This window comes from Corvus kubaryi, unplaced genomic scaffold (genome assembly GCF_017639235.1).
Source record: "Corvus kubaryi isolate FWS band 111438036 unplaced genomic scaffold, C.kubaryi_AGA036_p1.0 37341, whole genome shotgun sequence".
Taxonomy (NCBI): Eukaryota; Metazoa; Chordata; class Aves; order Passeriformes; family Corvidae; genus Corvus; species Corvus kubaryi.
In genome coordinates, this window is record NW_024581112.1 from 11310397 (window position 1) to 11335904 (window position 25508).

Consider the following 25508-nt stretch of genomic DNA (forward strand, 5'->3'; position numbering starts at 1 on the left):
TTATTTTTCACATAGAGAGTTGTTTTAATCCCTAGCAACTGAGTGAAAATGCTTCCTTGATAAACCCAGCCTGACATTAACTACAGAGTTATTACAATCTTAAAGAAAATAAATACTCTTCTTATTGATATTCCTGTCTGCCCAGATTCATAATGGCTGAAAAACACATACTGGGCAAGACTGCACTATATATTAGAAATTATACCAATTTCTACTCCCAAAGATTCAAATAATTCAAGTTTTCAGACTGTAGCAATAGGATTTCTTGATGTGGCAGACAATTATAGACATGGTAGGAAAATATGTAATGTGAAAATTAAAAGCAAACAATTATCAACTGTTTTCTGTATCTCTAATGAGGCTCTGGCAATAAAGCTGCCACTACTGAAGCATACCACTTGCGAAATATCTTAATGACTCACAAGGAACAAGATAACGTTTAAGAAAATTAATTAAAATTTTGAACAAGAGAGTTTGATTTCACTGAGAAAACAAGTGCTTCAAAATTAGTCAATGAAACTATACATTTCATACAAAACTGCAGCGTAGGATTTCAGCTCAGTCATAAAACACAATGAATAAGCCTGTAAGTATCCATGAAGAAACCAATTGCCTTTAACATTTTAGACTAATTAAAAAGGCAGAACAAAAACTAAGCATGTTGATTGCTTAGTCCTATTAAATTGCTGATAATAGACAAGATGAAAAGGAGGTCTTAATGTTTTGTACCAGACAATAGAGTACTTTAGCATATAAATAACATTAAATAATCAAGTGTAATGCTTTCCTTAATTTCATAACTGAGGAAGTAATGGGAGTAGAACACCGAATTGTATGCTAGACTTTAAACCTATTAAAAACTGGATCTGCTGGTATTTGTTAATAATCAAACTGCTGTTTAAATACCTATGTTCTTAAGACCCAAATTTTAAAACTTTGTCTAAGACTCCATACTGCAATAAACCTTCCTCGACTGCTCTTCATTTATTGCTTTATTTTGTTCCCTAACTATATCTTATATGGCCCTTTAAATTAATTCAAAATTTGTAGGTTACGGGCGGGTTCGGTCGGGACGGAGACGGAGACGAGAGATCTCTATAGGCAGGTCTTGGGACACAGTCGGTTTATTGTAAAAGGCGTGGGTATTGGGGCACTGCTCAGAGCTGCCAGACTCAGCTCTGAGCAGGCCCAAGAAAGCAAGAGAGTAAGTGGGTGAGAGAGAGAGAGAGAGAGAGTGTAAGAGCAAGAGTGGAGTGGAATGGAAGTAAGGAAAGGAATCTCTGAAGTCCTGGTTACAATACAATAAATCATCTTCTGTACTGAATATTCTAATTGTCACTAACCAATCTAATACAAGATACAAATCCTATAGCATTTACATACAGCCTATAAGAGTTCTTATATTACCATAGAGTGTTACATCTTAACTTCTAAAAACTACTCTTTGGACCCCTTCTGCTGAGCTAGTAGGGTCTGCTCTGACCCTTGGACCTGTTTGCAAGCAGAGGGTATTGTTCCATCAAGAGGGGATTATCTTCAGTTGGCCATGCCATTGTTTTCTAGTTGTTCAGTAACTAAGACTTGGTATTTCAAAAGTGGCTTTCATTTCGATGTTGCCTGTAGTTTTCATATTCCCAAAATCTTTTGTCAGGCAACCATACCCATAAGGCTTTCCTGTTTCATCTTCCCCAACAAAAATTCATGCAAGCAAGAGTTGAATGCAGTCCCCCTAGTACAAAGCCTGAATATCCTCAGACTATTTCAATTTTTTACATTTCTATCCAATTTTCTCCATATATTTTTGTTATTTTAAGCACAAAAACCAAACTGAATTACTGTACAAGGAAGAGGACTGTGTGCAGACCATAATAAAGATTAATGCTGGAACTATGATCTGAGTTAGTGGAAGGTTAAGACTTGGTGATAACTGAAAGGCCACAATATCAGGAGAGAAAGGTTAGGATGAATTTCAGAGTAGGAAAGGAATGAGGGAGAGGAGATGGCATTGAGTACAAAGGAGGCCATGGAAGTGTACCAGAAAGAAAGCGAGAATAACCTGTGAGAAATGAATGGTGATGGCAAATTTGCTGCACACACAAAGCAGTCAATCAAAACTAACCAAAAATACAGACCTGAAGCAAGTCCATTTTAAGAAAATAGGAAGCAGAAGACTGAAAGGAAAAGTACCTGTGAACAATGGCCTGGAAGTACAAAGAACCTAAACACTGGCAGCAATCAGTTAAACACAGCAGCAAGCAAAGCAAGATTAATACTTCAGAGTAAGTAAGAGAACAAGGTGTTATCTGGACTCAGTATAGTTGTATGACCTGATGTATGAAGCAAGCTAAGTATGGATCTTCCAAGACAAGATACAATCTCTCACAGATAATTGTAAGCTAAATTACTTTGTCAGCTAGGCAGTAGGAAAGGCATATTAAAAAAAACCCACCTAAGAGCCATCACGGCACACAAGCTTTTCTATCTTTATATTTGGGCCACTTCTGCACATTTTGGTCCAACTCACATTCTAAATTTTCTTTGGGACAGTGTAAGAGGAGCAGATTTTCAGTGGGATAGCCAAAAACTTCACAAGAAAGGTGCAAAACCTGAGTGAACAGTCTCACTCAGTGCATTAGGAACAAGCACAGTGCTCCGCTCATGTGGTTGAACTGTTTCTGAATTCCAGCTGCCTGGTACATCTGCTGGCTTCTGATGACAGCAAAGCGTACCCACATCTGACTCCCTTACTGTACACGTGCCCATGGAGCAGTCCTCAGCAGATTTAGTTTTACAGCTCAGTATGCTAATTCTTACTCAGCTGTCATGCCTGTTCATATTTTAACACAGTCCAAAACAAGACTGCATAGCTTTAACTTATTTCCTTATTACACCCTCTGCTCTCAATTCCAAATGATAGGAAAAAGGTTTAAATTCGTGAATAGCATCCCCACAATCTAAATCAAAGCAAATCATCTGGTTTATAAGACAAGAACAGGAGAGAATGCTATTGGAAAGAATCAAAATTCTGAGTCTAAGCCTCAGCCCTGAACTCTAGTATGATTTAATTTTTTCATTACCATTTCATGCAGATGTTTACCTCACTATTCTAACAAGGCAGATTACAAAAACGAGGTGTGTTTATCTAATTCCACTTTGCATTTGTGCATCTTTTGTTCGTTTGTTTTGTGGGATTTTCTGGTTAAAGCAGAATTTTCAATCTTCTGAATAGCATTTAACATAATTGCTTCAGAAACACTTAAAAAAGCCACTCAGTACAACTGCCCTAAATGTGTTGTACATGAACTAATACAAACTGTGTGAGAAGAATTCAGTCGAATACTGTATTATTAAAAAGAACAGAAGACAACAGCTGTTCTTGGTGAATTTTCCTGATACGCATAGGCACACTTGGGACAGTTTGATGAAATATCAATGACATTCAAAAAACATTCTTAGCTAAGCAGTTGGTTTTATCTACAGCACCAGTACTGTAAAGCACTTAAGAGGGAACACACAGCCAGATTGTATCCTGTCTGCACAAATTTGCAAGTTTCAGAGAACAGCTATATTCTGAATAAGCATGATACACACTACAATGAAGCAAAACAGTGTTAACAAATCACTATTTGCCCAAATGGCAGTATCCATCAGAAGACAGCTTTAAATGAGATAAACTGAGGAAAAGTCAGAAATTTTGTAGAGGGAAGTCTTACCTTAGCATCAACGTTAAGGTCTTTTGAAGAAGTGAACTTGCATATGGACAGAGAACATACACAGAAGGAATGTGAGACCACCCCTTAACAAAAGCTCTTAAGAAAACTGACCTGCCACAGGGCAAAAGAAAACTGTTCTCACGCAGATGAATAATGGTTTAAAAGACAGGAAATGGGGTAAGTGTAAACAACCATCAGTGTGAGGTAAAACTACCAGTGGGATCCTACTGAGATGGCTGCTCAGGCAAAAGCTTAAATATGAAATAACTGAAAATATTTATAACATTAGATTTATAATATGTATCACCGGATACAGTGGATGACAATTTCCAAAAGGATTGCTACTGCAGAAAAGCTACCCTGTCATGTGTTTGTAGACTCAACAAGGAGCCTAGAAGACAGAAAACACAATTATTAGGAAAGGAAAAGCAAACAAAACAGAAAATGGAACAAAGTTTTAGTCTTCCTCACAAAGACCAAATAAAACCCCAAAGCCAACACCTTGAAAATATACAAAGAAAGAAGGTAACAACATATCAGGTATGAAAAAATATAAGTACAAGAAATGAGTTAACAGGCCAAGACTCTCCACACAAAACAGGGGCACTACTGAGGGCATATGCAGTCCTACAAACTTATGAATGGCAAGGAAGAAATGAATGAAGGGTTGATTTTTTTTCCAGCACCAAAACTAGTCACCTAGGAGAGCAAGCGGACTTCAAAACTAAAAAGTTTACTACACCATATCAAATCAAAAAACTATGGAAACACTCTGGGTTATGTTAATCTTAAGGTTGCCCAAACTACAAAGCAGTTTGGACAAAAATCAAGGAAAAATAAACCAGAAGTTATTAAATAAAATTTGCTGCCTCTGACCACAGAAGCACTAACACTACACAAACTTCTGTAAGGCTGTGGAGTACTCTGAGACAAGCTCACTAGAAGCTTTTCCTGCTCTTACATGTCTTCCCTAGGTACCTGCTGTGAGCAATTTCTGAAGACTGAGTAACAACTATCATGTTTGATCTGTCATCTGACCTGAAGGAATTTTTCTCGTGATATTAAAACACTGTTCTAGTTTCAAATAAAGCCAGCAACTCAGGAGTTATGCTCTTTCTCAAAATTTTATCTTTCCAAAATTTGTGTCACTGGTCAAAAAAATACATATTCAATGTACATATAATATTCAACATTATCTCGCTGTAGTCACTCATTCATGAGTTTGCAGAGGACACAGATGCATAGACCTCTCCTAAGGCCATTTCCATTTATTTTAAAATTGAGTTGAACCTGAAATACAGAGATTAGGCTGAAATTTGCATTGTGAAATTACCTCCCTTTACTAGTTAGCATGAATGGATTTTCTTTCCTCTTTCATTTGCAACAGAAAAAGGCAATAATGAGTAGATTACTTGTGCATGTACAGTTAAAAGGTAAGAACTACTGCTCAGTAAGGAGTTTTTCTTTTCATCAGGATAACATATAGTCCAGAACATTTCTGTTTACATATATACCTCAATATCCCCTTTTTGTGCTCATTTATCCTCTACATGGATTCAGAGGCTGAACACATGCACAGAAAAAGGATGCTGTGCAGAAACTGTGTTTCCCATCTGTCTTTTCATTAGGATTTTACAGTGAGAAGACGCCAGAAGTTTTCTGTCGTATTTTCAAGAAGTCATTCCTCAGTCTTTAAAGTGTGTCATCTATTTTCTTTCCAGTAAAAGTGTTTGTCTCCATAGTGTTGATAAATTTTTGCAGATGTTGTAAAAAACAAGCAAATAAACCAGAAAATACAGAAGGCTTACTAAAACAGACACTCTTGACACTCAGTTAATGTGAGCTTCAAAAGTAAATTACAACTAATCAGGTGACAGCAGATGATAGATAGTATTGGGCAGCCTGAGCTGCTCTGACAACTGCTACAAGGACAGATAACAAACATGCCTTATAAACTAATGATTATTTCCAAGGGTAAGTAATAATAAAAAATTCTGCTACAGTGTTTTCTTGTGGTGCTAACAAGAAGTATTCCACCTCTCATTTTCAGGAACCACAAAGGGGACAAAGAAATCGCACTGCTCTCCCAAGCTATACTGTACTTGTCAAAGGTATTGGAAAAGCAGGCTCCTGTGCCTGACTCAGCTCCTGCTTGCAACAGCCTCCCATCCTTGCAGTCTGACAGATGCATTTTCTTTGGGAGTCTCACTGCTCCTGCTCCCTGGCACAGAGAGAAATGCACTTCCAGATCTCCATTGCTTAGCAACACGAGGAGTTGCTGCAGGAGCTTCCTACACTGCTGCGGCACTGGGCAGTTGGCAGCCAGCTCAGCAACTTCCTCCCGTGTCACAAGGGTTCACCAGTGGCACTGGCAGCAAAAGGCTGGCTGTGCACATGCCAGGCAACAGGACACAGTGATGCGGTACAAACCAAGCAATCCACTTGTGTATTAGAGAATATTCAGCACACTAACTGCCCCACCTGAATCCTTGAGTTATTCCCTTGGACATATCCTGCTCACCAATGATACTTAAGATGCCAGACAAAAATTCCTCATAAAAGAGGGTATTTGGTCAAGCTTTAAGGAAGAGATAAGGCACTGCATTGCAGCCTTGGGGCTCTACCATGTAACACAAAGGTAACCACACTGTGACTTCATTGACAATTCTCTCTTCCTCCCCTAGAAGACAAGATCCCAAGAGAGAACTGGCAGGCAGCTCAGATTAAATCGACTGTTTGTGTGGCATGTGAGATGAGAGAACAGGAGAGGCATGAAAGCTCTATCAATGCATGAGACAGTTCTAGTGTGACAAAATACAAAATAATGACTTTATTAAATCTGTGTATGAGAGTGGGCATGTGTGTATGCAGGCATCTACAACTTTAAAACTTTTTATCATTATTAAAATCTTTCCACACCCTTCAAAACATACCTAAACATAAAACTGTTTATGGATATATACATTATCAGATCATCTTCATGTAAAGCAGCTCATCTCTAGACAGAATACATCCAAATGCAAGGTTTAGAAATGCACTGCTAGTAATATGGGAAGTCTTCAATTTTGCAAGAGTTGTATCAGTACTTTGCCGTGCACTTACTACCTGACAATCCGCACATCTTCACTTTATTTTTAGATAGTTAAAATTAGCAAAACAAACCAAAAAACAACCCCAAAACAACAAAATAAAACACACCACAAATTTCAGAACTCTTATTTCAGAAAGTATCAGATTACATGACAGCCCATGATTTCTAGTTTTGCTGAGGACAATGTTCCGGATTGCCTCTTTTCTTTATATTTTTCCTTAAAGTAATCCAGGTTCTCAAATAAACATTGTTTTAGAAAAACAGAGATTGAAGACTGATGCAACCCAACTAGTACTAACTACTCAATCTAACTCACAAGAAAGTATCCTTACAGCTTATACCACAGTAATTAGTTCATATGATACTGGAGCAAAAGATATCACAAACACATAATAGTTTCAAACTCTGAAGCATATCTGGACTGAATAATTTTAATTGTGTTTTCAGGATATGTTCACCTACAGGTCATCAAACAAGTGCAGGGACAAACCATCTTCAAACAGCATCTTTCAGATGGTTACTCTCATCCTCAAAAGCAAATCCAGGCAGATTTCATTACAGGAAGAGAATCTGACAATATCGTCAACTACTCTGGTTTGTGCTAAACTCAGAAACCCTTCTGAAGCAAGCTCAGTGTTTGTTGTGCTTGCTCATTATCTTACGTGCATCATTTTCAATCAGCCTTTTCTCTTCTCCCTTTGTGATGAGAACTTGATCCAGATCCCACACAAACTCCCTCTGCAACAACACCCTGCGGCTGCCATAAATTTTTTTCACCAATTTAAGCAGTCCAACAAAAAAGGTCAGCTTTCTTTTTTTTTTTTTAGCTTAGCTGCTACAACCTTCAGCAGAGCTGCAAATAAAAATTTAAACTGGAAAGAAAATTTACACCTTTCTGCTGCACTTTCTCCTTGACTTTTATATTTCATCTTACAGGGTAGGAATAAATGCCAGCCTTTTCAAAAGCAGTTATCACCCCATTTCACCAACAGAGAAGCTATAAAGGTTTGTTTCGTATATCATCTAAATGTAAATATCTTTAAAAGCTCATCCATTCCCAGTGATACTTTCCCAAAGCAGTGCCATACTACTGATGCTGTGACCCAGCCGTTTAAGACGTACTATTCAAGATACTGCCTGACTACACAGTTTGAAAGACAGTATTTTTAGCAGACTCTCCTTTACAATTTACAGTCAGACATCTCAAAAAGACTGGCAAGAGTTTCTTGCTGCAGGCCAATTAAAGCAACCCTAGCATGTTTTGTCATAAAAGTCAAACTAGTAATTGAGGGGACCCATAAACATTCTTGCTGGCATGCTTCAGTGAGGCACAGAGCATCTTGCTTTAAAGTTTATAACGTTTATCCTTCTTTATTTTTTTAATTACTTAAAACTAAGATTTATAAGAGCAGAGCAGGCCACCTTCTCTCCCCTTCTCTAACCCCAGACTGAACCCTGCTAGATCTTGGAATGTTAGAAACCCTGGTGTTCTCCTTGGCATAGATATAGCTATCCACTGCTTTAGACAAAAGTGAAGTCCAACAGGGAAGACTAATGACTTATTTGTCTTCTAAATTGAGTCATGTTTAACCTCACTTGGGAGTTATCAGCAAACCTGATTTCCCAAAGATTCACGCAAAGGGTTGCCGTTCAACCAGCGACACCATCTCCTTGCAGGATCTCAGCGACGTGCTAGGAATTGAAATGGGAGCACAGTAGATTGCAGTAATGGCTGAAAATAGTTTGGATCAAATCATCTTTGAGATGAATAATGAAAACAGAATTTGCTGACCATCTTTTTATTAAAACTAGCATGAGGTTTCAAAAAAAAATTAAGCAAACCTTCTATAAAGGCAAATACTGCTGGGAATCGTGTCACTAGGGGTAATAGACATTGGTAAAGAGCTAGGAATAACAATACAGCCTAGACAGTCCTTGGTACAAAGACCAATTTCCACACACAACCCCCCATCAAGCATCCACCAAATGAACAATAGCTGATTCTATTTTAGACTTGATATATGCTGAAGATTGTGTTTCAGAGAAGTTTTTCATATGAAACAGCCTTGAATAGAGCAATCATGACATGATTTGGCTAAAAACTAAATGGCACAAAATAGCATCTGGATTTTAAAAGGACAAACATGTAGGGCATTGGCTGCTAGAGTAAGCTGGAACAAGAGGAGCAGAAACTTTAGTGTGGACAAAGCCTGCAATTTCTTTCAGAAAGCAATGCCAAATTTTAAAAAAATAAGCATTCCAAAGAATAATAATTCCAAGGAAAAAAAGCAGAAATCCTCCAGACTCTTTAGCAGACATGTTAGAAGCAAGCAGAGGAGGAATGGAAAGAAAAGACTACAGTGAAATTATAATTCATAACTGCTTCAAAATATCATGTCAGTCGCACTAAAAACAAACATTATAAAAATTTTTTCCTGCCATATGAAGAAAAATACTTCATAGAGTCTGGGTTACAAACCAAGGCTAATCTAAAATTATACATGACAAATTAAGCAACAGAATTGCAAGTAATTTCAACAGGAAAGACTTCATGATCATACAGGTGAATATTAAAGATTTTTCACTGTCAAATCCAATTTCATCAGCTGGAAAAAATATAAAGGGAAGCCATCAACTAGTCATAACATAAAACTAAATCACAGTAAGCTTCAGAAGAGATTTTCCTAGTGAAAATCAAGGCAGTACCAGTGTACACGACAACAAAGTATCTAAGAAAACTACTACACAATGCTGTCCTGGTATCTAAGGAATGTCCTGTCACAAAAGAAGCCTCTTGCTCCAGTCTTCCCTTCAGCTCACACTCTCTCCTTGCACTGTGCTAAGTACCATTGGTGAGGCACTGGCACAGGTTGCCCAGAGAAGCTGTGGATGCCCCATCCCTGGCAGTGTTCAACACGAGGCTGGATGAGGCTCTGAGCAGCCTGGTCTAGCTGAAGGTGTCCCAGCCCATGGCAGGGAAGCTGGACTAGTTCATCTTTAAAAGGTTCCCTCCAACTCAAACTGTTCCATGATTCTCATAGAATTAAACACAAAGATCTAGACAAGATGAGCTGGGTTTAAAAAAAAAAATAAATAAAACACAATAAACACATGTATATTCATTGCATCTCAAAATATACCCAAAAAATAACCATCATTGCATTAGGACTTTTATTTTTACATATACACACAAAGCATCAGTGGACATAGACACAGCCTAGCCTTTGCAAAAGTAAGAATGTATTGCCCCCAAAAAGATAGATTAACAAAGGAATTCAATGAAATACCACTGAAATAATAAATTTCTGTCACTCACACGTCAAAAGATTTTTATTAAAAGAGAGTTTGCCAGAAAGTTTGGGTAGACTTTCAGAGAAGACCCATGGACAGAAATATTAAAAAAAAAAAAGAAAATCACAAACAAATCAGAAAATATAGCCTACCAAATATGTTGGTGGAATGTCCTTTCCGGGCAATTGGTTTGAGCTCATTATGTCCCCATCCATATTGCCTATAATTGTCCCAGGCATGCTTCATCATCTAAGAAACAGGAAAAAAAATAGGATTTGATTACATCATAAAACTACTCTCAAAACTACTCTCTATGAATACAATATTTTATTCCTTATTTGAGACTTCATCTTTCACAGGCATTCCAGCATACTGACTAATTACTTTGTCACTGCTTCAGTCTTTTACAGAAATCAGATTTTATAGCATGAATAAATGTGGAAAAAATTTCAAGTCTATTTGACTTGAGCTATGGAGCCTAATGCTCTGCATTAGGTCGTTTTCCTGTTCTTTCTTTTCCCTTAAGAGATGCACAGACATTTAAGAATGTAAGCATAAGGAATACATTTAAGTGTAAGGAATTGCTGTAAAACACTGGCTAATGTCTTAAGATGCTAACTGAAAGAAAAACATATCTACCGATACTTGAAGCATAAAAAGGATTTATTTACACTGGTACATCCAAGTAGGACTAAACAATTTTGCAAAAGGCATAATAAATTTCTCATTAGCAACACCTACTTGACAAAGAAGTACTGTCATATAGCCTCTACCAAAAGAAATGCCAAAAGCTTTTTTAGAAAGCATAGTGAACAAAGCAGTGTAATGTCATTAATATTTACTACACAGAACATTTAGCTTTTTAATAGATATTTCCACCACCTAGTAAGAAAATTACGTCTCAAAACCCAAAACGTCTTGCTGACTAGTTGTGCACCTCAGCCACTGAGAAAGCTTTTATGGACTTGCTAAAACTCTTCAAACTCCTTCCTTGTTGGAAATTCAGCAGCCGCCAAATTGCAAAGTGAATGCAGTTTTAAAGAAATAAATATTATTAGTACCTAAACAGATGTGCAAGTAATAGGAAGAAATTGGATATCAAAAGACACTGACTGCACCAGACACAAGAACAGTAGGGAAAAACCTTTAGAACAGCCATGTGTCTGTATCCACAACATTATACATATTTTATTTTTATATCTCATTTTAAAAATGGTATTAAAATAGTGTTAATATAAACAAAATCCCCAAGAAAATGTATAGGATTTTAAAACCATGATTTCCACAAATTTAGAAATGCTTTCTAAAAGGAAAAACTATGTGAATGTATCTAACAGAAAAATACTAACCCTTTAAGGAACTGAGGCAAGGCAATCAGTTTTCTCTATGATTTATATGACTGTAATTTTCTTATTTTAATCAGAGAGTCACCATACTCACAGAAAATGTGAGGGAACAAGCAGATGCCGGCTAAAAAATGAGGTGCAGCCAGCTGCCTTACCAGCACTACCTCACATCTCTCCTCTTACCACCTCTCAGGTCCTTCCTCCTAGCAAATTCAAGATTTAGTGGAAGTCAGCATCCAAGAATCCCAAATCTTTCAAACTGCAGCTAAACTGCCTGCTGAGACATGGAAAACAAAGTCTCTGTTCTCCCTACAACCATCAAGAGATCCCTGTCCAAACTACAAAGCTGTAATTCCTTTAAATGTAAACTCCCTCCAAATTTCCCACAGCTCAGTTAACTCATGCCTAGACAATAAATCTGAACCCCACACTGGCCCAAGAAGCTGGGGAGCACTTCTGTGTTAAACTGGCATCAACCTAAGCACAGCTGTCCCTCTCAAGATGCCACAGTCCCACTCCTACTGCTTGTCATTCAAAGTCAGCTCACATGTTGCTTTTAGTATTTGCACTAATTTTGACACCTGATTAGGTCATAATACTCTAGAATATTTTTTAGTGTCATGAACAAGCAGTGTAAGAAAAAGTGGATGCGAATATTTTAAGGAGAGAAAAGCCACTTCCCTAGCATTCACAAACTCCTTAGTGTTTACATGGCACTTATCAAAATGGCCAATTCATAGCTATTGGAACATCAAGATGACTCGGGTAAAGGGATCCTCTCTGGACAGGTAACAAAACTGCAGCATGACAAACCTAATAAAAACCTGCTCACAGGCAGTAAGCACAGAAGTTCCTCCGAGAGCTCTCACTAACGTTATCCAGAACAAACCTATAAATTTCTATACAAAATTGTTCAATATGTTAATATCATAAAATCGAGAATCATAGTATCATTCAGATGGGAAGGAACCTCAGGATGCCTCTCCTGTTCAACCTCCTGGTCAAACCATGATCCCTTACGGGATCAGACTGGGCTACTTAAGGCTTTATGCAGTCAGGGTAGACTTCAGGACAGGGGACAGTCAAGGCTTCTGTGAAGGGTGTTGCTCTAACCTGCAGCTTGCCAGCCCTAAGAACTCTACTTGGGAAGACAGACTTAAAGGTTTAGAAAGTACTAGAGGATGAAACTAAAGACTGACCAGTCCACTTTCTCTGTTTGAAAACAGATAGATGACTAAACAGCAACATGACCATGACATGGCAGATCCAACCAACTGGCTTGCACGCAAGGGAGACAGGGCTTCTGAGATCTTTGGATGCCCCAAATAAATATTCATGAAGGAGAATCAAGTAACCATTGCCATTTTAGCTTTGTAAAAATCTGATGGTATAGGCAAATACCAGAACAGATCAGAACTAGCTAAGTCCAGGAGAAGAACAACTAGTTTCCTCACAGCAAAATGTTACTTGTGGAATATTTAACTATCCTAACTTGCTGTGCTTCCAGGGGGAAGGTACATATTTTATTACAGAATATTTAGTTCTGAAGAAACCCCAAAAAGTATGCAAATTACAAAGGGCTAAAACAGAATACATACAACACAAGATGTTTTTATAGATATAATTTATCCTAAGATAAAATTTTATTAAGATAGAAACTGCAAAGGAGTACGTTTCACTAGATGCAAGAACTAACACAGAATTAACATAAGAATACACTACTGAGACCTGAAAGTCTCTTGAACACGAGAGACTAAGACATAGCTGACTGCATCAACTGAGACTGAGATACGAAATCGTATTTTGAGGAGACTGAGCTACTTTGGTAACCACAAACATCTGTCCTGCCCCTCTGCCTCCCCCAAACACTAAGAATATGGTGTTTTAAGTCCTCGAGAATCCTTTGACTTTATTACACTAAGTAGCCAACTGATTTTTTCCAGATGAATGCTGACCATTACTTGGCACACAATTCACTGCTTTCCCCCACCACAAAGCAAGGAGATTTCACAATATCATGTTAGCAGAGAACTGCACATTACATGCAAGTGAGAAGCCCCACAGCTCTTGTATACGGTATTAAGTTTTGTAAGGATGATATACCAAGAGATCTTGTAACAACATGGAGATTGCTGTTACTGCCAGAACAGGTAGCATGTTATACTATAGACAGAACATCTATATTATCAGGAGCAGCTGTGCACACAAAAGCTTTGGAGAGACATGAGAAGACAGACGACTCTGACAGCTACAAGTTTTACCTTAGGTTGGCATTTTGGCTCAGGAAGTACAAGCAACATGAACTCCTGATTGGAAAACAAACTGATTTCTATAGGTACACTAGGTTTGAGTACTGAAAGTTGGAAATGCTGAAGAATAGCTGCAGGAATACATAGGCTTTTCTTGGAAAGTCTCAGACACTGACTGGGACATCAGCACTAGGGATAGTAGAAAGAATGTAAAACTATTTGCAAAAAAATGTACCCAACCCCTAAAGAACTCAGAGAGGCACCTCAAGCTGAGTAGAATGAAAATAACGTGGATCAATAACGGTGAAAAACACAAGACACACATTTCCATAGCTGAAATTTCCATACCTGATAGCAGTTTGTCACAGGAAATGCTTGGAGCTCAATAGCATATCATATATAGAATCTTGCAATCTGTCTCCCAGAGAACGAGCAGTTTTGGCAATGGACTCTTTACTGACACCATTAATGACAGATTTTGCTTTTGAAAGCAAAATCATTCATAGGGTATCAGTCTGCTGCATACTAATTTTGAAAATGTTTATTATGGAATGCAATGCAAATAACCAGCAAGATGCTGCTGCACACACAACTTGATAATTCTACAAAAAGACTGATTTGGACTCTGCTGCAAGACAGACAGAAAGGCAAAAAGCAGGGCATGACAAATGAAACTGTTTTTGTAGGTACACCATTATCCAGTTGGTTTTACTGACTTTAGAACGTGCTCATGGGATCTAATCCTCTACAGTCTCTGGGAAATCAGATTTTTATAAAGACAGAGTGGCAATGATGTCTTTTGACAAACAATAAAAGGAGGTTACAGTGATTGAAAAGAGACTTGTAAGAAAGTTCTACCACTACAGCAGTATGTCAGAAACAGTAATTCAAATCAAGGACTGGTTAAAAAAACCCTTTCCAGTCTTAAAAAAAACGACAGGCAACTAGCAAACGGAAAGTAGGAGACCTGAGAAAATAAAAGAACCAATTTACTGGCAAATTGCAGTATTTACTGGTTCCTGCGATTCCATCAGGAACTTGCATAACAGACAGCAAACAGGTTTTGTTTTCAAAGCAATGTATTCTGCTTAAGGGTACAATTTTGAGAGATTTATATAAACCACCTTCAAACTCTGTTTTAAAATTAACCAAGGACTTGATAGACAAAATTACTGCTCAATTGGCAGATTAAAAACTAATGACCATTTTCCTACTGTCTGCAAAGAATACTTTTTGGACATTAATTTTAGAAATTATCTTTTCCTTGTATACTCAGATTTTTGATGAAACTTAGAAAACTCATACTTTTTTCGTTTTTCTGGAAGCTCTGTCTCAAGAGAAATTATTTCAGGCATCAGTTCATGCCTCTGTCATGCATTTTTGAACACTGTCACCAAAAGAGTCTGTTTGGAATATGTTCCTAACACACACAGAATATTGGGTTTTCTTTAATGTCAAATCTGGTAACAAATCCATTACTAAAACAAAACCAAATGGATGCAAATCAAATGGATGCAAAGTGGAAAACTCTTTTTGTTGGCACTAAATACTTGAAGTCTTAGATGCCTGATGAAATTACATAGGAAAATCCTTCAGATTGGTGAGAACTGAAACAGTTGATGTAAAGAGGCTAAATTTGGAGAGCTTGCAGCAGAGTTTTGACTGCTCAAAAATGTTCAAGAAAGCGAAATATTTTTAATCCAAGATGAAGAACAGGTATTTTTGACCTTGTGCATCCTCATGGTTTCAAGAGAATATGGTGTTAACAGGACTGAATGGTGCTCTCTGGTGGTGTGTTGTTTAGAAAAGTAGAGCCCCTCGGATGATCTTTGCAAACAATCACAACTGCACATCAGCCAGCAGAAAGAAGTTCCTACAGTTCCTTTCTTCCAGTCCTGTTCTTTCAGGCATCAGTCTAAGCATCTTCATCAGTTTATCCCTGCATCTCTGCCAGTTTTACCCTATCCTTTTTGAAACTGAAAGGCAATAACTACATGAAGCTTGCAAGATGCACAGGCACCTGAACTTCATAGGCTATCTGTTCTCTTCTCTGAAATACTGAATATCTGCTCACTGTCTGCTGTTGAGCACTACACAGTGACATTTCCAAGAACTATAAAAAAGACAATTTCTCATTCTCAAGTGTACTAAGTCACCTCACAGCTTTCCATACTTAGGATGAATTTGGAATCTCTCCATCTCCAGCCCCAATATGCATCATTTTACATTTAGCTGAGAAATAAAAATGGAGATAATCACTCAGCCACATAAGGTTTTTCTGCAATTCTTCATGTTGGCAGTAAAGGTGTCATACCACTACTCATTCATTTTCAAACTCTAAATAATTCATTTGTGTAATTTAGAGCATGGATCCCCAGCACATGTCCTCTGTGGCCTCCAGCACTGTTTATCTGTATTCTCAATTTCTTGCCTTCTAACCAATTTCTCCAGACAAACATAGAAACTATCCTCCATGCCATGGCTACTTAGTTCAACACCTACTAGCAGTGAACATTGCCAAATATTTTTTGAAAAATTATGTACCCAACCATCTCTTGTTCACATGTTTTTGACTCTTTGGGGGATTGTCTAGAGCTTTGTGCACCACGGTATCAATAAAAATAGAGCAGGACATCTTACGTATCTGTATGCTCAGTGATTCTATTCCCTGTTGTGGCTTCTGTTAATGTGCAGTTCATTCAGCAGGCACAGGATTCTGCAGTGCTTTGGTTTCCCCTTGAAGCCCTTTCAAAAACTGATGCCTTGATAGCCACTAGTCCTCTGGTAACAAAGCAGAAAATAAGAATAGACGCCAGCGATGCAAACCAGGAATCCAGATCTCAGAGCAAACTAACTGAGTGAACTGTAGGGAGTTTCAGGTAGTTCAGTATTGTATGCAGGTGGTCTCTGTCTTAATGGAATGCACCGTGAGAGGTTACTCATTCAACTACCAGTAGCTCACATGGCGTATCAATGACATCATTAATATCAATACTTGAGAGCTAACACCATCAGGAAAAGTGCATGTTAAGAACACACTGGCATATATTCTATGGAGTTGCTCCAGCAAACACAGAGGGGACTACAGGAGAAATTATATAAAGATGACTAACAAGAACATAACAGGATGCTCTGGCTTTCCAGTCAAAGTCTCCATAGCTGGAAACACACCTATTGTCACTTGTATAATAGATCAGGTATAATTTAAAATAGAGATCTCTTCAATCTAGCCATAATTCATGATTTTTTGCTACCAGCATTTCTGTTTTACAGGAATAAATGGCACATAAAATACAAAATTTAGAAAAAAAGAAAAAGCGGTAAGGTCAATTAAATTTTATGGAGCCTTTTGATTTACCCAGTTTTGTAGACAAGAAATTTACCTGGAGTTTTGCTCATTTTTGTTTGGCTGATAATATCAGGAAAGTGAAATACATCCTTATTTCTTTGATTTTAATTTGCATTTATGAGTTTTAAATACTGCAAATGTGCTAATTCATTGTTGAAAGACAGGTTCTTCTCACAATGGTCTAGAAAAAAGACATCTTTAATAATGAACACCTTCCTGAATTTTTAACAGGCTTCCAACACTGCATGAGCGCTGGAGAATTCTATAATTTCTACAACTTGACTAAATTGATTCATTTTTAAAATACCCTCAAACAAAAACTTGCATTCTTCATGAGTAGCACATTTTAAGTTACAAATCAAATCCGCATATCCAGGATGTGCAACTGAAATATTGCACATGAAGCACCACACTAGGAGCTTTATTTCCATTCTGCAATTCCAGCAAAATAAATGCACCAAGCTGCAAAGCTTCTCACAAACATAAATGATTGATTTACAATTGGAAAATGAGTTCTTTATACAACCATTCCAACAAGCTGGGACACAACTTTTTCAGGGCCACTCCTAACATGCCTGCATTGGCCAAAGGGCTAATTGCACAATATCCATTTTAATATATAAATGGAAAATTAGTTTACCAACAGGCTCAATCAAAAGATTTTATCCATAATTTACAGATTTCACTAATTCAGTAAAATTAAGACAAGTTTTAGAAGAGCATAGCGAAACTAACTGAAAGCCAATTTACCTGTTCTCAACTTGTCAAATTACATCAGAGAACCCAGAACACAGAGAATCCAAACAGTGTGCATACAAAACCAGCTAATAAACAACCTGTGTGTATACACATATAGAGATACAAAGAGATTTTTATATGCACACACTTACATATAAAATGTGTATAGATTTTATACAAACATTCACGCTGCAGGGAGTGTTATCTTAAATACTGAAAAAGCTGGGTCATAACACATCCTTCAGTTTCAGGATGTAACTGAAGGAATGTAAGTCAGGAGCAGTGAGCTACAAAACACAATGCAAAACCTTTGATAAACATGGATTACTAAAAACTGATCTCACAACCAACTAGAAGTCCAAGCAAGTTTGACCAAGAAAACAAAGACTGTAAAGTGCCAGCAATAATGGGATTTTTCTAAATAGGTTTCAGATATTGAAAAAAGGTCTCCCAGTCACAGAAGGCAGCCTATTTGGCTGGATCAGAAACACTGCAATTAGAAAAATAAATGAGATTAGCATTGAAAGTTGTATGAATAGTAACTATGAAAAGAGAAGTTAGGCAGCATGGAAAGATCTCTGGACAATTAAGTAATTCTTTCTTCTACACAGCTCTTTTCTCAATAAGCACACAAAATAGAACTCAGGTAAAAGGACACTTACTTACTATTTTTAGCCCAATTTCTTAAAAGAATGAGGCTTATGCAACCTTGCTGTCTGTACACCCATCATTTGACACATACATTTGCAGTAGCCTTTTAATCCATTCTCTAATTTCACACTTGATTTTAAAGAGCTGGAGGAACCGGATACTCTACTTCTTGTGTTGAGGAAAAGAAAAAGTATCTGTGGCCAAATAAGGCAGACAGACAGAAATTAGTATCCTGACTGAGACAAAGGCAGTTATAATTCAGCCCTTTTTTCATTCAGGAGGCAGCATTTAGCACACCAGTAGCTCTAAAGAAGGCACGGAACACACTGAAATTCATGCAGTCAAGCAGGAAAGGTAAGAGGATATTCACAGCAACAAGTGCATGATGAGCAGAGGGTGGTATAAGGGGATGTAGGTTAAAAATCCATAGGAAACCATTAGTTTTGCTGCTTATCTCACAGTCTGTTACTTTTCAACAGTGTTAGCAGCCTCTTGAGTATCATCCAGAGAAGACGATGAAAATACATTTTAATCACTTTTCTTCTTGGCACGTATCTGTAAGTATTTCTGGCATTGCCTCCACTAATATTCAATAAATTAACTTCCTACCTTCCCTTCAAAGAGGCAATATATTACAAGTCTAATTTTAAAAGAGGATAAATGGAAAGTTCTGCTGAAGGAAGTTCACTGGCAAAAGAACTCAAGTCAGAACAACCCCAGCTTCCCAGACAGACTTGTTCCTCACTTGTGTAAAGCATCCAAACTTAACAGTAATTCTTTCTGCGGGTGTCATACGCCACAAATGAACTTCAAGTTGAACTAGATGACCTTTAAAGGTCCCTTCCAACCCAAACTATTCTATGACTCCATGACCTTTAACTCTGGGACCTATACTTCCTGGATGTCCATTTCACAACAACTTTTGCTTAAATGTCTTCCTCCACCCTTTTTTTTTTTTTTACCAGAAAGCTGTGACACACAGGAACAGAACCAGAATTTTGCTGTGTTGAGAACAGCTTATCAGAAAGATATCACCTTGCTATCCCATCCCATTAAACGTAAGAGCTTTTAAACTGCACAAGCAAGTATGGTACAGCCAGCAGCTTCAGTCACTTCATAACTCTACCCTTACCTGTGTGGACACCACACCTCCTTTGAGCTCTATTTTTAAAGTGTGTATTTACAATTAGCACTGTGTAATTACACAACTGCATATCACAACAAATACAGAACAAGTAATAGAACAAAAGCTCCAGAGAACTCAGATTTCCCAGTCTATCTGAAACCCACAGCATTATTACTTCGCTGTTAAGTTTACCATGTGCACTCGTAACATTCTAGAGAAGCTGTCTTCCAGCTGACAGGCTTAGTCAACAAACATCATCCTACCACAAAATGGTTGAGGTTGGAAGGGACCTCTGGAGGTTATCTGGTCCCACTCAAGCAGGGTAATTTGGAACAAGCTCTCCAGGTCCATTACCAGTCATTTTATGAGTATTTCCAAGGAGGTAGAATCCACAATCTCTGTGGGCAGTGAGCTCCAGTGCTTGGTCACCCTCACAGTAAACAATGTTTTATGATGTTCAGATGGAGCTTCTTGTGTCTCAGTTTGTGTCTGCTGCCTTTGTGCCTGCCACTGGGAAACACTGAAAAGAGCCTGGCTCTGTCTTCCTTGCATCCTCCCTTCAGGTATTTTCTAAGATTCCCTCTCTCGTCCAGCCCAGCTGCCTCATCCTTTGCTCAGATGAGAGATGCTCCAGCCCCTTAAGCATCTTTGTGGTCCCTCCCTGGACCCTCTCCAACGTGCTCGTGTCTCTCTCATACTGGTGAGCCCAAAACTGAACAAAAAGGACTCCAGGTGTGGCCTCACCAGTGCTGAGTAGAGAGGAAGGATCACCGGCATAGGATTAGAACCATTGTTGGGTGAAATACGCTATTTTAACAAGTATCCTAAATGAATGCTGGCAGTAAAATAATACTGTGACAGGCTGATATTAAAAGAAAACCTGAACCCTGAATAGAGTGAAAAGAATTACAAGATTTTCCTTATTTGACTGGGTAAAATCTACCTTCTCAGGGAAATAAAACTCACTATAGACCACAGACCACTATGTAATGATTACATTTAAACTGAAAGGAAGAAAAAATATTCTGAACACCATCTAAAGAATACAATAATGGAAATTAATTGCCAAAAATTCCAAGTGCTCAAGCAATTTATATCTAATTTAACTTGGAAAGGAAGCCAACAACTTCCAAAAGACAGAATTTGTTCTTGATTTCTTTGCATTAACCACAATGAAAAGATACATCTTAAAGCCTTTCTATAAAATTATACAGGTTGCACTTAAGATCTTAAAAAAAAAAAAAAACTTTCTATTTTCAATATTTTTCTTTCATATAGTACAAAAAGCCAAAATATGAATACAAAGCTAAAGCGTAGCAGCAAGAAGAATTTTCAGATGTGTTTGCTCTTAAAATACCAGTTAATTAAACACCACAGCATCTTTCAAAAGCCTGAACAGCAAGCTAATATGCCAGAGAAGTGCTATAAAGCATGTATGGTAAGCAAGTGGAAAACCTTTACTTTTCAGAGTTGTCACCGTGCATCTAAAATAATCAGCCAACTCATAAATGCTCCTTATTGAAATAACTGAATTAATAGCTTCTTAGAATATAGACAGATTATACAATTTTGTAAATTAAACATGAGAACACAATGTAACACTAAATATAATTATCAGAAGCAAAAGACACACAAAAACAAAACCAGTAAGATGCAGATTCTGCTCCCAGTTGTATTCCACGACCTTAAGAAGCCTCCCTCTCTGTGCTCAGCAAACATTCCTATTATATAAAGCTTTCAAATTTTTTACAAAGCTCTCTTAAGAGCATTACACAATTTTTTTTTAGCTTTATATGCTTTTTTTTCTAAAATCAAATTATGCTTTTTTAAAATATTAAAGTACTGCCAAACCACTTCTTATACAGAGATGTTAAAAAACCAGACTTCTTCAAATTGCTATCTGGAAAGAAAAACTAGTAATATATTTTCTGTAAAAATAAAAGAAACTGGATCCTCATTTGAAAATTTTCCAGCCTTTCTCCCAAATGTAAAGACTTGTGTGTGTTACAAATAGTCCCCATCATTCCACCCAATCCTATCCAGTTTTTCACCATTTGATAGGAGGTGAAATAGGCTGTATAACATCGTTCATTTTGTGAAATTGAACAGTCTAAAGCTGTTCTCGGAGAGTCAAGTTCCTCAAATATGTATCAGGACAATTCACAGTAAACCAAAGCAGGTCAAATCACCTGGAATTCTGTGGCCAGATATGCAGCCTCCAAAGAGGCAGGAGCTTCCCTGGGCTATTTTTCGGGTCTCAGTCCAGGCAATCATAGTATCTTGCATGTCAAAAATTATATTTTACATATAGATAGATATAGATAGCTATATATATATATATATATGTATATATATATATATTAGTTGTGGACCTACATTAGCAATATTGTCTCCTGGAACTTGTTCTTTTTTTCTGCTGAGTCTCCATCTACAAAGACTATTTGTATTAGTCTATACCAGTTACATAAAACAGTGAGGGAGGACCTCAGTGATGAACATATTTCAGAATGCACTTCACATCTCTGAAATCGCTGCAGATCTCTCTGAAATATCTGATGCTGTCAAAAACAGGTTTCAGGCAAAATATTATTCATTTGACACTGTTAATATACATTTTATCTCAGCCACATTGTTCCAACAATTGTTCCTCAGCATTACCATTTGTCCATTTTCCCTCCCGGGCAGATCTCCCACCCTGGTCTTCTATGCCTTCACACATCCAGCTGTAGAAGTGACAATCTGCTGCCCTGCTTGAAACAAAAACTAAAAATTCTGGAGATCACCTGGTAGCTACAGTACTAAAGTGACTGAGTCAATGAAGGCAATTCACATAACAAAGAATTTTTAGTCATGCTCCTTTGATCCTGGGCCGCTCAAGCACAGTGGTCACACAACTGAAAACTGCTCAAGACAAAGGCATTATTATCCTAGCTGAAGGACTTACCCACTTAAAACATGGTCTCACAAAAACCTTTGGTCTGGTAATGAAAAGTTACACTTCAGAAACCATAAAAGTAGTCATCAACAAGTTATGCAATAGAAAAACAGCTTGTCAGTGTGACTCACACGTAGGCTGATCACCAAAAAAAGGAGTAAGACTTTCACAGCACAAGGTGTGTGGCAACTGCAGCTAAGGATCACCACCTGGTGATTCTTACTCACAAACTACCCTGAATTCCATACAATTTGCTAACACCTTCAGGTTTACATCAGCAAGAATGGTCCAAATTTTACTACTTTTTCATGACACCAAAAAAATTGCTATTCTATACTAACCTAGAGCTTATCATCTCCTCTTGGTCTGCATTCTGACCAAACAACCTCAGAAATGCAAATACTAATTTTCAACCCTCCCTCCAAATTCCACACTTTGGTTGATTATTTCTTTCAGCTAGTTCTTCACTGTTAGTTGTGCTCAGTAATTTCGCACTACTTGGTAAACTCAATTTTATTCTACACATTAAATCCATCTCAAAGGTATTTAACTACAGTAATAGGTAGTAAAAATTAAGAAGTGTTGACAACCATGCCATTCACTGTTCATCTTCACCTTACAGAGACTTTTAGAAAAGTAAAATGCTCTGTATATTCTCATTCAGAATGTTTACAAATGAAGCAGTAGAGCCTTTTCAAATCCACGATTCAATGCTGTCCTTTGGGAAGCAGCCCTAACCAAGCAGGGTCAAGAAGGTCCAATATTCCAGACACAACTTCCCAGGCAAAAGTCCTTCTGAAGTAATCACTAACAGGCACATCTTCCAGGGAATGATTTGCCACTTCAGATATTCAGGTTGTGACAGGGCTCTATATGGAGTAACTACTACAAATAGTGATACAGCTCCACACCGTATCATGCACGTATAATACAGTTGTTCATTACTTGATAAGAGTGGACTCCATCTAGCCACCATTAATATTCAAAATAAAATTCCAGTTTGGGTGATACCCACAGAATGGCACACACTTCAGCTATAACTCCTTCCTATAACAAGGACAGGTGTATGACTAATTTCTCTTTGGTTTTATGAAGTAACTAAACTCAGATCACAATTTAAAAGTAGATTTAGCTGATGTAAACACTAAGTGCTGTGTCCTGGATGTTCTTTAGTAACAGTCTGTGCTTGTTTATGTCTGGCCTGAACCATTCCTGCTTTGCTAAACCAATTTTTTGGCATAAAACAAATCAGACTGCGGGAAAGAAGAAGAACAGTAAGGCTGTACAAGGTTTCTGCCATACTAGTTAGAAGTACAGACTCAGAGAATGTCTGGCAGCAGTCATAGGAAATTAGCATGGCCAGGACAAAAAAGGGCAATGAATCTCACAGCCAACCAGTAGTGGAGAGGGTAAGACCACAAACAGCAATTCCCATAGCGTAAGTTGCCACAGAATCAAAATCATCTTAGTGTGCTTCATTTACCTGTAAAACATTCAATCTACTTAAATTTACTAATTTTTTAGACCCATTTAAAATGTATTTTGAAAAGCATGTGATAATTTAATCATTTTCAAATAATAGCAGCAGGTCTTCTTTTTCCTTATCTTTTCAATCCAATTTTTTAACATCTAAAAATATCCTATGACACAGTAACATATCCCATTCTTTGAAAGGAAACTGACAAAGTCATGCTCTACTTTAAAGAGGCTCTTGTTACTATTCCATGTGTTAATGGCAAACTCACTTTGAATCCATACCACTAAGCTGAAGAAATCCTTAAAATAATTTTTATAAAATAATTTCTAAGTTGTTATCCAGTGAAATATTAATACTCCAATACCAGAAAAAAACCCCCATGCAATAATGCTGATGCTCATTAATACCTGTGCACTTTTAGTTTATTTTTTACTAATGATTTGGAGATCTGTTTTTCTTTTTTAATATAAATCATAACAACTAAATGCCATATAAATAACTGCTGTCAGACACAGGAACAGGTAGGACCATATCACCGTCATCTTTACCTCTTTGACTTTGTTCCTCTTCTCTCGGATATCTGGGTCTGCTGGTTCTCCACTGTTTATCCCTATCAGGTTTGGTAAAGGAACAGGAGGCAGTGGCTTGCTGTCTTTCTTTTTCAATTCTTGCACTACTTTGTTCTTTTCTGTCTGAATCTCAGCTTGAATCTCATCCCGTGATTTCTTCAATTTCTCCTTAGCCTCTTCCAGAGCCTTTTCATGATCTGCTCGGATCTTATTTCTCAGACGTTCCTCTTCCTCTCTAGAGACACAAATGCTAGTCAGCATCTCATTACTAAAAACACATTGCTTACAAACAAACTGCAGATTCAACAGAAGCCACATCCTAAGTTGGCTTTCTCTAAGTAATTCTAATGATTCAGACAAGTTTATTGATTTTATCTTAGTGCACAATCCTACACTATTTTTGCCATGAACCCCAAAAGAACAGCACACACATCCACAACATTATTGTGGAAAAATTCATAATAGGAATTTTTTAGATTGTCTTGGCACATTTACTTGTCCACTCAAGAATTTAGAGAGGAAAAGCCCTGCATCCTGTACTTCAACTACAAGATATGTGCAAAGGCACATCTAGCAATAATTCAGTAATTTTTTTGAAGAAATCAGAAGGGCTCTTCCTCACTTTCTGCACAATAAATTATAAACAACTTGACAAGATCTGAAGTAACCACTACCAAAAAAAAAAAAAAAAAAAAAAAAAAAAAAAAATCACAGCCACTTCGTTTATTAACAACCCCCACCACAACATCTTTTCCCTTCAATTCACAACTCATTGTTCCAATCAGTACAGTCCTTAAAGCATCAGTCCTAAAAACAGAATTAATTATGAAGCCATTTAGGAGCATAGGAGTTTTTATTAAAACATGATTTTGAAATTCACTGTCAACAAGACCAACATCAACATCATATTGGTTTTAAGCAGTATCTTAGAGTGTGATCTTTAATGATCAGTTAAGGTTTTAAGATTTGCACA

General features: G+C 37.4%; 1 protein-coding gene across 1 annotated transcript in view; it reads right to left on the reverse strand.

Annotated features, from left to right (window-relative positions):
- The window catches only part of MAN1A2 (mannosidase alpha class 1A member 2), a 106248-nt gene extending 81452 nt beyond the window's left edge, over nucleotides 1-24796 (reverse strand). The window contains exons 1-2 of the mRNA XM_042031400.1: nucleotides 24515-24796; nucleotides 10248-10344 (exon numbers count right to left, since the gene is read on the reverse strand). Of these exons, the coding sequence (XP_041887334.1) occupies nucleotides 10248-10344; nucleotides 24515-24796 (379 nt within the window). The remainder of the gene's footprint in view (nucleotides 1-10247; nucleotides 10345-24514) is intronic.
- Nucleotides 24797-25508: the final 712 nt, after the last annotated feature.